Raw genomic sequence first — 14,175 nt, forward strand, 5'->3', positions numbered from 1 at the left:
CAAGAGAATAGATTGTTCACGCAAACATACCAGTTTTAACTTCTTTTATGACACTGCCCTAATAAAACTCCTTCAGAGTCAAGGTTCAGATCATGGTCAGTGCAATGATCCTTTCTTGTGTCTTAATATGTCAAAAGTTAAAGAAAAGATGACTTTAGATAAGTAGGTTCAGACTGTCAACTATAAATATAGTGTGTGCAGAATTATTAGGCAAGTTGTATTTTTGAGGATTAAATTTATTATTGAACAACAACTATGTTCGCAATGAACACAAAAGACTCATAAATATCAAAGCTGAATATTTTTGGAAGTTGGAGTGGGGCTCTTTTTAGTTTTAGTATCTTAGGAGGATATTTCTGTGTGTGCAGGTGACTATTACTGTGCATAATTATTAGGCAACTTAACAAAAACCAAATATAAACCCATTTCACTTATTTATTTTCACCAGGGAAACCAATATAACAACTCAAAATTTACAAATATACATTTCTGGCATTCAAAAATAAAACAAAAACAAATCAGTGACCAATATAACCACCTTTCTTTGCGAGGACACTCAAAAGCCTGCCATCCATAGATTCTGTCAGTGTCTTGATCTGTTCACGATCAACATTGCGTGCAGCACCAACCACAGCCTCCCAGACACTGTTCAGAGAGGTGTACTGTTTTCCCTCCCTGTAGATCTCACATTTGATGAGGGACCACAGGTTCTCTATGGGGTTAAGATCAGGTGAACAAGGAGGCCATGTCATTATTTTCTCTTCTTTTAGACCTTTTCTGGCCAGCCACGCAGTGGAGAACTTGGATGCGTGTGATGGAGCATTGTCCTGCATGAAAATCATGTTTTTCTTGAACGATGCTGACTTCTTCCTGTACCACTGCTTGAAGAAGTTGTCTTCCAGAAACTGGCAGTAGGACTGGGAGTTGAGCTTGACTCCATCTTCAACCCGAAAAGGTCCCACAAGCTCATCTTTGATGACACCAGCCCATACCAGTATCCCACCTCCACCTTGCTGGCGTCTGAGTCGGAGTGGAGCTCTCTGCCCTGTACTGATCCAGCCACAGGCCCATCCATCTGGTCCATCAAGACTCACTCTCATTTCATCAGTCCATAAAACCTTAGAAAAATCAGTCTTATGATATTTCTTGGCCCAGTCTTGACGTTTTATCTTGTGTGTCTTGTTCAGTGGTGGTCGTTTTTCAGCCTTTCTTACCTTGGCCATGTCCCTGACTATTGCACACCTTGTGCTTCTTGGCACTCCAGTGATGTTGCAGCTCTGAAATATGGCAAAACTGGTGGCCAATGGCATCTTGGCAGCTTCACGCTTGATTTTCCTCAGTTCATGGGCAGTTATTTTGCGCCTTGTGTTTTCAACACGCTTCTTGCGACTCTGTTCACTATTTTGAATGAAACGCTTGATTGTTCGATGATCGCGCCGCAAAAGCTTGGCAATTTTAAGAGTGCTGCATCCCTCTGCAAGACATCTCACTATTTTTGACTTTTCAGAGTCCGTCACGTCTCTCTTCTGATCCATTTTGCCAAAGGAATGGAAGTTGCCTAATAATTATGCACACCTGATATAGGGTGTTGATGTCATTAGACCACACCCCTTCTCATTACAGAGATGCACATCACCTGATATGCTTAATTGGTAGTAGGCTTTCAAGCCTGTACCGGTTGGAGTAGGACAACATGCATAAAGAGGATGATGTGGTCAAAATACTCATTTGCCTAATAATTCTGCACACAGTGTATCTATAAATATCTTGGCACTATATTCTATTTACAGCTCATTTTAAAGAAAACACTGAGCTAATTGTCAAATGGGGACAACAGATTTCCTTTAATGTGAAAACTACACCATTTTATTGCCTCATACAATTTTGTGCAACTTTTATAACTTTTATATGAAAGCCTTTTACCCTTTTCTGTTATCAGCTCAATACCATTATTAAAGTGTGCTCTAAGATTATTGGTATTTGGCAGAAGGAATTTGGGCACAATCTGGTAGAAATAAGTGATTGAGAAAGCAAAAATGAGCATCAGCCAACCAGTCCACAATCTGCCGACCAACTTTTTACTGTTCTAGTCAATGATATAACGCACCCAAAAGCAAAACATATCACTACACAGTCCTTCATTCCGCCTGCTATTAAGCTTTTAACCATATTTTCCACCAATTCTAGAGGAAAATGACCTATTTTTGAAGTACTTATTTATAAAATTATATACATGAGATTTTATTTGTTATTTTATTCATTGGATTATTTTATTGATTTTTACTGATTCTAATGATTTGATGGGTGTGCCCAGTAACATGAAGTCAATTTGTGATTTAAAGGTTAAAAGCAACAGTACAGTACATTGTTTAATACAAGAAAAAAAGTGTGCCAGCTATTATTAAAACATCAGTTTGGCAGGAAAAAAATATTCTGAACACGTAAATGCTTGTTTCCATCTCATTACATTATACAGCAAAAAAAAAAAAAAAGCTTGTTGTACATTATATTATCTGAGCACCATCCGATAATATGTTTTCATGCTGTTTAATAATCATACAGGGATACAGCTAAAATTAACAGGCCCCTTGTATCCATGGACTATACAACATTTCTGATCAAGCCCACAACATTCAGCTGTACTCTTGTAGCCATCTCTCTGTTTTGAACAGAGGCAGATCTGCGTCCCTCTCTCAGACCACATCAGGGCTTGACTAATTGTTTGCGTATTGCCATGTTAGCTTCAGTTCTGTATGACAAACTCAGTTTTGAGTTATTTTTAGTGGGGCAGTCTAATGTCTCCTTCTTAAGAGTTTCATTCAGCAATGCAGTAAAATTACAAAGTAAACCTGGGCTGGTACACAAGACTTGAAAATAAACAGATTTAGTACTATTTGCTACATTACAAGCTGCTGATCTATCAAAACCTGGCCTGTTGTTCCCTCAATTCAGCTGAACTTCTGGGTGTGTCCTCTCATTAGCCAGGTAATGACCAAGCACTACACTCTCTAATCTCTGCACTCGGTGTGATGATTACAGCCAGGCTTTTGACACACTCCCTTCTAAACCAGTAGTTAATTATGCCATGTCGCCCAAGGCCACTGCCACTACACTATAGAAATGACACACATACACATCAGAGCCACACCTCTTCGGGGAGTGCATTGAGGTAGGACTGAGTCACACAGTCCAGTCTTCACTTCTTCCCTTCCCCCAACCCCCTTCAAGTCTCTAGAGATAGCATGTCCTGTATGACTGCAACAAAACCTCTGTGCTTCAGCTTACCTTCCCACTTCCTAAGGCAGCTCTATTCTTGTTGACAGTTATTGCAAGCCCTCGTCTATTCATTTGTGGTGTATGATAGTCCAACAAGTTGAGCTTTGTGACTCACTGCCTGTGAGTCGGCAGATGTACAGCAGAGATTGTGGATGAGGGAATGGGGGGTGAGGGATGATAAGGGCATGATGCCAGAGATAGAGTGGAGCAGAGCCTGGCTACATCACTGTCTGAGATCACAGCCATGCACCAATAGTCTGGATCAAGCCCACCAAGAATCATGCCTTTTCATTGTCACCAGCAAAAACTAGTAAATGACATGACCAGATTTGGTAATTGTATTAAACTGTATGAGCCATCTTCAAAACGTCTAACTGCATTTACTGATGTAGAAGCTGGTCAGAATGTGATCAGTCACAATCTTCTCAGTTCAGGATGACATGATGCTGGCAAATGCAACCCAAATGACAGTAGAGATAAAACTCAAAGAGTATAGCAGGTAATACCAAAATCTAACACCCCATGAGTGCTGCCAAGGAAGTGAAAATCAAGTTCTGACGAATGTGACTGCTAGAAAATAAATACAGAAATCCCCATCAATCAGAGGAAGTACACCAGCTAAAAAGGGAACTATTACTTCCTAAAAATTTTTTTTAGAGGAAATTACTTCTTTTCTTACCCATTTGTTCCATTGGCTGTACAAGATGGCTGAGAAACAATCACCTCAGCTGGAGTCTGTCAACAGAAGAGAAAGAAAAGCATTAAATAGGTGATAATCTAACACAAACGGTAGTTTGTCCTTAGAACTATCCACAGGTTGGAGATCTCTCAATGGTTTGCCTTCAGTGGCCATGTTATAGAAGAGCATGCAGTTGTTCCTGGCAGTCTCAGCACATAGCTGAACTGTTTCTGTAATGCTTGGCTTTCACTTGCAAGGGGTAAGCTGGTGGAAAGAAATATGGCATGCAAAACAGGCTAATTTAGTGTAAGAGCTCAGAACAGAGGGATCTTTTATGCTACAGCTGCATGCACCCCAATCTTCACACCCCAGAACGCTGTAACTCAGACTGGTCATTTTTCTAAGGTTAACCTCAAAATAACCTCAATTTTTTGAGACTGCACTCATAACAGAAATGGTTGCCTTCATCTTTTCACTCCACAAGTAAATGGAGAAAGGTTCTTAGCTTGACAAAAAGACCACTGGGGAGGATGTATATAACTAGCATTTTTCTTTAGTACAATGTCTGTTTTACTAATGATGATTAAGTAATGGACAGAGCTGCAATTCTTTATCAAAAGCTACATATCAGCAAGGCAAGTATAGATAACATGTTACACTCACCCTTGGAAAATACCATTAAGTGGCAGCTTATGATTAAACAAGGGTGCCACTGGCAGACATCTACAAAAAGAAAAAAAATCTATCTAATTTTGTAGGCTGAACAATGAACTTTTCACTCCAGGGCTACCCTCTTAAGCAGAATGTAGGAAAGGATGTTTCCTTTCACAGTGCCCTAGTCCCCAGATTCCCAACCTGACCTTGGAAAACCCCATCAGACATCAGAGCCTGCCTTTGCGCAGTTTGGACCAATTCCCTGGTGTGCAGAGAAGCACTGTGTGTCCCCGTGGCCTAGCTTGTTGTCTCTGTGAACCACAGCCTTGAGCCAGCTCCTGCGGCTGCCCCAGCCTAACTCGGCCTACCTGAAACACTATCTAGGTCAGTTCTGGGCCCCTCACAGATCATACACCACACTTTACTACTAGGCAAACTATCCTAACTATAGCCGGTGCCCCACAAAAACAGACTACTGCTTCTTTTTAGATGCCTCAAAAATAACAAAGAAAACACGAACTGCAGATTTATAGGCCAGTATGGACTCTTGTGTGTTATAATTGTAAGGCAGATAGACTGAAAAGCAAATGAGGAAATGATTAGGGTTTGGATAATGAAATTTCATTAATGTTTAACTCAGGGGAGGTTCTGTAAATGCCAAACCAGACAGGCAAGAATAGCTGAACAGTCTCTTAAGATGACTTATGAGTGAATGAGGGCACGTATGGTAATTCTCTACCCCTGCCTGCAACCATACAGTAAACGATTTAGCCAAGCCAACAGCCCCAGAGAAGGAAACTCAGACAGCCATGACTAAAAACAACAAATCAACATTAATAACATCAACATCAGAAAAGCTATAATTTAAAATTATAAACATATTAAATGATTGATAAACTAATAGACAGGTAGCTGAAGTCGGAAAATTTTGAGTCATTCTCCACAAACGTGACAATTTACAGAAAAACAGCCGTCCAATACAGTTAATGGGCTGTGGGATGAGGAACAAGGATAGCGTGCGATGCAGAGCCTTGGCAACAGATTTCCCTTTGGATGGGCAGAGGATGAATCACTCCAGACTAGAGCAGAGCATGGAGGGAAAGAGGGAAAGATGCCGTGATGTGATGTGTTCGTTCCGAGGCTGACTTCCGTTCTTGCTTTCCCCCGTCTACTCTCTTACTCTCTTTCTCTCTCCCTTCAGCTCTCCTGGGAGGCTGAGTAACCAGGAGGAAATGCTTGGGCTCAGCTAGTGTCAGCCTGAAGACCAGATGTGTGGCCTGGAGGTGGTGAGGCAGAGACTCAACGGAAACCAAATATAAACCAGTGTACCATGACACCTCTGTAGGCAGAGGCCAGTAGTGATGGTTAATGAGACCCACTCTCACCAGAGCTGGACTGAGCCTAATCCAAGCAACAGGATGCACTGTGAACCTCAAACTGCCTGGGACTACACACTCTGTGGTAGTAGTTTATTGGTATATGTGAATTAACGTTACATAAAAAGCTGAATAAAAGTGTCAATAAAAACACGGAATGAAGAGTGAATGACGGATGTCCTGTCCTGAAATCAGTGCCAAGCTGTCCCAACACTGGAGGCATTCAGCTCTGTGACTGTTTGGGCAGCTGCTGAGGAGCAGTTTCTTTGAATGAGGACTGTAAACATAAAGGGGAAAGGTTCTGACATGGCCTTGTGCTCTTAAGAGCCAAGCCTACACAAGCATCAGTGCTGACTCATAATTCCAACCAATATAAGAAGAGGTCTGGCAATGAACAGTGTGTCGCCTATGTCTGGCACCCTGGATGCCACACATCATGAAATCCACTAGCAGCATGTTGGAAAACAATGCAGCTTGTGGTGAGGATTTTGGATGTCTCACGGAGGGAGACTCCACCAGTTGTGGGTTGCTGTGGTCATCCCTGGAGAGAGGCCTACTAAATGGAGTATTTCAAGTATTACAGAGCCCGAAAGAAACACATACACCAGGGGGGTCTGACCTGCGGCCTGAAAATCTCAACTAGTCAAGCTCTGGATGAAATAAAAGTCTCTGAGTAAACGATGAACTGCAGCCTCAAGGGCTTTTTTCCTGGAAATTATTGCAGACCATCCTCAAACCTCTACCCTCCCCCACCTCTTCTGTCAACACCATGGAAAGCCAAATCAGATCTATATATTCTTAGAATAGAGGCTCCATAGAGGGCAAAGATTTACGATGGCTTAGATTGATCAGCTAATGATATTGACTTAGAGTGGTGCAGCTGTGTCCTTGATTACTGGCAAAGCATCAACTCCTGGCACAGTGTTACAATGTCCAGCACAAACCGGTGACACAGAAACAGGATTTGCCAAAGTAGATCAAGTCAACTGCATGCATTAAGGAATCAATAATCAATATTTCCATTACACCTGGGTGTATTTATCATGCGGTAATGAGCCTTGTTGAGCCAAAAGAATGGCTTACTGCCTCTGATTTCTTGACAAAACATATTCAATTACAACAGTCAATGAAATGGTCCCTTCAATTAGGAAGTAATTTGATAATCAGAACATGCCACATGACAGAAGACAGATATAAATCACAGAGATTAATCAAGGCAAGATCAAATTTTATGGCTCAACACAAGTCAGTTCATATCCATAAATAAATCCAGGCTTAAATTAATAGAGGAAAAGGCTCTGATAAGAGATGTACATAGCTCTAGGCGTAAAGGCAGATCAAAAAACAAAGAAGAGGTTTGTAAGTTTGAGAAAGCCCTTTAAAATGCTGCAAAATCATTCTTAATTCATTGGTATTTTTTTAAATTTTTTTACTTAATTCAGCAAAAGAAGCAACAATCGAGCTAGTATTTGTGAGGTTGAGATGTTTCCATGCTCAACTATTGTGGTCTCATGGTACTGTATATAAATATTATGCCAGTTTAGGAATGTGTCATTTTGGATTTTAATTCACTCTGTTTTTTAGTCATTTTACACCATAAAAAGAAACAGAAAATTGTTAGGGTACAAGCACAGGGCAGGGTGTCAAAGCTTGCAATGACACAAGAAACAAAAATGCTGTAATAACAGGCAGAATATTATGGCTTGTTTTTCATGCAATATTTCATCAGATCATACTGTTGCAACTGTCATCCAGGCAGCACTTTGTTCAGTAGGCTTGGCTCAATATGCAGTGATAAGAACTGGTGACCAGCAAGACTTGGGAGAAAATAAATATATTGGGGCCACTTTCCTGACTCTAGGCTTGAATTTTAATGGGCTATGATGTGTTAATCAGATGAGCAAACACAGAAAATGTCACCGTTTTCTTTTTCCTTTAGTGAAAGCAAAGAATTTTCACCATCAGTGTCATCTAATAGCACCTGCATTCAATAAACATTAAATCAAAGCCACCAAGATGAGCACAGGTTACATTTTGATGAGGGATCTGGGATAATTACAGAAAAAAAAAAATATCACTTTCAAAGGCCATCTCCACTGGGATATGTTGCAATGATCCAAGTATTGATTGCAGATATGGCGCACAGCTGGGTTCCTCTTACCACCAATGAAGAGCCAGATGGTACATTATGAGCAAGATAGACTGTGCAATAGACTAACACCTCACTGAATAGCCCCAAAGAACAGATGTTGGCTCTTATCTGGGGGTTGTTGGTTCTGTTAAGACTTCTGTTAAGCCAATAACTGTGCAAACTTATCTGTCACCAACGTTTTCATGCAAATTTCTGTGCTGTTGCACTGGTTGGTTGCAAGCATACAAAGGGGTGATAAATAGAAAAGCAAGATATGCAAGTTACGGCGTTATTTAATTTGCAAAGCCTCATCCCAGCAGGAAAATACACTAATGCCAATGATGCTAAAAGAAAAAAAGACACATTGCACTTTGCTTGCAATGAAGACCATAATAAACAAGAAGCTTATCTTACAGGAGTGAGTCTTATTAATGGAAAATCACAAAGTCCTAACACATATTTGTGGGTGGATTTTTCTAAGACACTGTACATAAATAGATGCATGTTGAGTTATACAGAAAGAGCCTACCTCATTTTGAGGCAACAATGCCCCCTCACAAGCGGGTGGACAATGCTGAACTCTCTGTGCCTGATCAGATGACTAACATTACAGAGGAGACAAGGCCACAGTCTTATTTGCAATTGAGCGGATGGAAGCCAAATACACAAGATCAGTTCAACTTACAGAGTTTTACAACATGCATCAGAGCATGACTGTGCTGTGTTGTCCAAGCCCCAAACCATGCAACCCTCAAAGTAATAAAAAACCACCACAAAATGATAAAAGGTTGGCACTTAGCAACCTTGATTCCAACAACGTTAACAGCAAGCATGCACATACGTCTAAACTCTGCAGTTTGTCACTTTAGACACAATCTTATGAGCAAAGGTTGCGTGTCCTATCACACCTTGAAATTCCAATATTTATCCTTCAAAGGTAATCATTTTCCAATCAAGGTCTGTGAGCATAACTGAACCTTGCATTCTAGTATAGTGTGATGTATGCAAGACAGAAAAAAGCACACTACCGGCATCGGTAAATTAAACCTAATGAAATTATGCCAGATTTGTCATGTGCAGGAACTGTTAAATAGCGCATGCAGAGAGATTTTACCCGTCCATTGGGAGTCAAATCCTCCTTGTTGCGCAATTCAAAAGATTCTTCCTCTTCTTTCTCCCCATAGTCCCGTCCCAGCAAACTGAAGCCCTGCCTGCAGCACAAAAACCAGCAAACTCCTTGCAAAGGCATTCAAATCAGGTTAAGTGTGTCGTTTTCTGATATCCAGGTCGGTGGATTCAACGGTCACGCCGCAAGTGAGTCCAAGAGTGTAGTGAGAGCATACAGTGTACCCTCTCCATAGATATCCACCGAGAGGGAGGAAGGAAAGCATAAACGAATACTCCCCTTTATGTCAGTGAAAATATAAAATGTCTAGGAACTGTAAGGCAGACATACTGTAAACACAACGTAATGATTCAAAGAAAATCCTTCTCCTTTCTCCTGTTCGTTCACACTTGCTCTTCATACGACCAAAGCGCAAAAAAAGAGAAAATGAAAGCAAATAACTAATTCAGTATCCGCAGAAACGACTGTGAGTTCAAACTACATTAAAGTGTATTTGACAAAAGCGTCAATATACTTCACATATTAAGTTGGCAACGCGTCAGTGATCACACCAGGCTGACTTCTTGAACAAAAGCGTGCAGCAGCTGGGTCAGGATGGTGTGGGAAGTGAGACCACGCCCACTGACCTCAGGTCTAACAGATGATTGGCTGAATGCAGACACTCCCCAGATTGGCTCGCCCACATACACGCCCATCCACGCTGACAGTATCACACGTCCAGTGTAGATGACAGTAATCATGACTATTTCTTTAATCGCGTCAGAATCTGCAGTGATCCCCATAGAATTTCCACAGTGTAACTCAGAATACATACACTGTTTAACTAAAATAATTATATAAGCATTTTAAATCACTTCAGCACCGTAAGTTAAATATTATCTATGGTGTTGCTGGGGGTGGAAAAGGGTTTCACTACAGAAAAGTTGGCAGAAATATGGCTCTGTCATCAAACTTCTCCGCTTTTTTATTTATTTATTTTTTCTCTTTTTTTTTTAATCATCCAAACAGAGATAATGACCTAATCTTTTCTCCTTTGCCCAGGTATGCTTTCACATGAGATAAGTAAGCTTTACTGTCACCACTTGCTTGAGTCCTCCTGGTAAGCATTTGTGGAGATGAGTTTTGTGCTGCATCTACTGGATTGTTTATTTGGAAATGTTTAGGCAAATTCATCAAGATAGCTTTGGAAAAGAGAAACACAAGATTTTTGAAGCGAAGTTTAGGTATGCTACATGAAAATAGACTGTCATAGCTTCTCGTGACAATCACAATGAAAGAAAGCATAATTAGCAACAAGCATTTGGGTGTGACTCTTGTTTTAAGAGCAGATCAGATTTGATTTTATATCACTAGTATTAAGAGATTTCTCAGAATCATATTTCTTGTATGTAATTTTCAATCAATCTTCTTTTATTTTCTTGTTCTTACATACACACTCCTCTCCCACTCTTTCCTCTTCCACTTTGCTAGACAGTCCACTGCTCCTATATCCACACACGTGACTTATCTAGCCCTACCGGCACTGTTGCTTATTTTCCTTAATATTCCTTAATTTCCCTTCACTGCTCTGTGCAGACTCCCCCCACACATCTCGGTCAGCTGGCTTTAACTCATTCCTCACCAAGAAGAGCGTTCAGCCTCTGCAGTTTCATTTTTACTCCTCTGTAATTCATATTATAAATCAATGAAAGGACTCATGGATGCACCTTTTCAATGGGGATGTACTTAACATTATGGACTGCATGCATGATCACCCCTCACCCCATCACAGACGGACACACAAAAACAACTGCTCTACATCCAACCCAAAGGTTAAATAAAATAAAAAAAAATAAATAAAAAAAAACAGAAGAATGAAAGGGTGCCAAATATGTTTGTTTTGTTTACAAAACAGTACAGTATATTATAAAAGAGTGTGCACATATCGGTTTACAAAAGAAAATATTTTCAGTCTATTCTTGCTGAAACTACACCAGCCGCTTTCCATCTCTGTGTCTTGCTCCAGGCCAGATCCTCCCTGTCCTCCCCCATATCCCAAAACAATACGCTTGGGGCCCCTGCTCCCACAGACCTGGAGGAACATATGTTTTATTTTTAGAGCTCACTCCCTCAGCCCACACTAGTAAAGTTAAAAAAAAAAAAAGAAAAGAAAAAAAGAAAAAAAGCCCTCCCTCCATATATGGTTTCTGAATGCTTAAGTCAGTGCAAAGAGCAAAAATTTACCAATACAGTCCTCAAATATCAGTAAAACTCATTATCCTCTGAATATTTTGGTATATTTTTTTTAACTTGGTGCCAAATGAAGCACCTGGAGAAACAGCTGCATTTTATTTCTCTTCCAAGCTTTGTCCAAGTCTTTCAGTCCTTTTCACTGTATTCCTCCACCCCCTCTTTTCAAGGGATGACACATGATTCTCGATTAGCGAAAAAACACACACACAGACACACATTTGGAAGCACACAAGATAACCTGATACACTGTGTCAGGGTGAGGCACCAGATCAGGAGTAGGGCAGATAATTTGGTTGAGCTCCCAGTATGAACTCAAGCCAGGGTGGCTGCTGGTCTCAAGATAAAGCAGAAGGAAGTGGGAATCTGGTACAAAAGAGAAGTTAATGAATACTTATGATGGGACGGTGCAGCTGAAATGTGTGATTTTGCAATAAAACCTACTGAGACTCATGTAATTATTGTTGCTGCTGAGGAAAAACTTTGCCCCCACCCCCTAACCCTCACCCCCCACCCCACCCCCAACTTCCTGCCCCGCTACTCCTCACAACACTGTCTGTTGAAGTTGGCATGTGGTGTTTTCCAACAGAGATGTATAGACACAAACGGCGCATGTCAGCTTGATCAGAGACAGAGCACAGAGGAGTGCTTTCCCGTCCACTCTTTCTGTGTTTTTCTTTGTATCCTGTTTGAGTTTCTGCTTCTAGGATCCTGTTACACTGCAGCCATCATCACAACCAGACTCCAGAAGTCTGGACAGCCAAGGATTTTCTTGGGGATGATTGTCAGATCTAAAAAGTAGTGCAAAGATTTTAGCTTTTGCGACTTTGCTCTTGTAAGATTAAGAGAAAAGCTCCAGAAAGCTGATTTGTCTTTGGTGATGCAGCTGCTTACTTCAGAAGTCAGGTCCAAGGTGAAAGTTTATCTGTGACAACCTCAAACTGGGGATTTAGGAGGGGAACTGGCTCCCAGTGACCCTCACCTATGACTCCTACAGGATTTCCTTCCTGATAAGTCAAGTGTTAAATCTAACCCTCATCCTGCTGTGGCAACACCCCTCTAACACCAGTCCAGTGTGTTTAAGTCCAACCAAAGTTTAGGCTAATGGGTTGGTGAACAGAGGACTGTTCTGTGATGGCTGTTGGCCCATGTAATGGGATAGGGCTGCTGTGAAGCTCTTTAACTACCACAACACTTGACCTGAAGCTCCCACTGTGAAACATCCAGCTGTGCAAGAGGATTTTTTTGTGAGGTGTTTTTTGAGGCATACAGTTTATGTAGAAAATAAGCAGAAATAATAGTGTCAGTCAAATGTTTAATAAAGTTATTGGAAATATCTCTTTCATATACATACATATCTATATGATTTTGAATCAAACTACAACATGGCTGGGCTTACATCAACACCGTGTCAATAGTCATCTCTCTTCCTGTTCTGCTGCTTAAGAAATGGTGTGTAACAGCATAAGGGACACTACAGAGAGGGAGGTGTTTGTAACCCTGGCTCTGGGTACATCTGTTCCTGGAGACTGTGACATACTTGATCGTATTGTTGGCAAGCCAAGTGAGGGAAAATGTTTCCAGCTTGAACTTGTGACCCTCTCGCCCCAGTTAACCTCTCACATTCCCCATTTCCCCTGCTTGCCTAGCTATATTACAGTGACCTATAGCAATCCAGAGTTTTGTAGACTGGCTCAGCCTGTCAATACATAAACCGCCTGCAGGACTTGTGCAATGGATGAATAATGTGCTGCAATGAGGGCTCTCAAGTTTTAAGAGACTGTGTGATATTCTATATCTGGGGCATCTGTCGTGAGTACCGTTACACCATGGATCCATCCATTGACTGTAGATTAGTTTGAGTCTAAAATGAGACTGAGAAAAGTGCAAAGACGGACATTGATCTTTCAAGTAATTTTTTTAAAGCCTGTATACTGTTCAGCCCAGCTATTTAAGACATGTGGGCCGTAACTTGCAAATATCTTCTGACAGGGAGACATGTCACATTATCAGACTTTAAAAAGATATGCACTGAAATCTTTTGAAATGCCAAGACCATTATCCATTACATCCATTAAATAAATGGAGTTACACAAGCTCTGGACTGTAATCAACCTACTACTGGAATCTGGAAAGCAAACATTCCTTTGAAAAAAAAAAAAAAAAATAAAATAAAAGGAAAATAAGAGTAGACACAAAGCCAGAAGCCTTGTTATCTCAAACCGTCATCAAAAGCAAAGTGAGGAGGAGCTGTACAACCAGAATCAAACAGGGAGAAAGATAGGAGATTGATAAAAATGAACAGTCAACCCGAGCAGATAAACAGCAAGGGAAGCTGGGACCATGATTTGAAGAATAGACACAACAACTGAAATTGAAAACAAACGTCTGATATATGCCCACATATTGTCTGGTATATTCACATGAAAGAGGAGGAAAAAAAGGCTGATAAGATTTTCCAAAACATTAAAGTTTGAAATACCCCCTTACTTCTGAGTAACAGTTTAACAACACTTCACATTAAAGTAGCTCTTCTGTATTCAAGTGCATTGCTCTTAATATTACAAAACTTAATGTATTATAACATGCTTTAGGCAGTTAGAGTGAAACTAATTTATGATTAACTCCAGGGTCAGAACTGTTGCTGGTTGCGGTGCTGTAGGTTAAACACTGAAAGTCAGCGCAAGGCAGAAGATAACGTATT

At 40.7% G+C, this 14,175-nt stretch overlaps 1 protein-coding gene across 2 annotated transcripts in view; it reads right to left on the reverse strand.

Annotated features, from left to right (window-relative positions):
• plekhh3 (pleckstrin homology, MyTH4 and FERM domain containing H3) overlaps positions 1-9,814 on the reverse strand; it is a 33,269-nt gene extending 23,455 nt beyond the window's left edge. The window contains exons 1-2 of one of the 2 annotated variants that reach the window (XM_041998307.1): positions 9,573-9,814; positions 3,956-4,011 (exon numbers count right to left, since the gene is read on the reverse strand). Coding sequence is in view for 1 of the 2 variants with exons in the window: in XM_041998298.1 (XP_041854232.1) it covers positions 3,956-4,011; positions 9,231-9,365 (191 nt within the window). In the remaining variant the exon portion in view is untranslated. Of the gene's footprint in view, positions 1-3,955; positions 4,012-9,230 lie in introns of both variants that reach the window. The other variant, XM_041998298.1, reaches the window with a different exon arrangement.
• Between the last annotated feature and the right edge of the window lie 4,361 nt (positions 9,815-14,175).

The sequence above is a fragment of the Melanotaenia boesemani genome, chromosome 2 (assembly GCF_017639745.1).
Source record: "Melanotaenia boesemani isolate fMelBoe1 chromosome 2, fMelBoe1.pri, whole genome shotgun sequence".
NCBI classification, from domain to species: Eukaryota; Metazoa; Chordata; class Actinopteri; order Atheriniformes; family Melanotaeniidae; genus Melanotaenia; species Melanotaenia boesemani.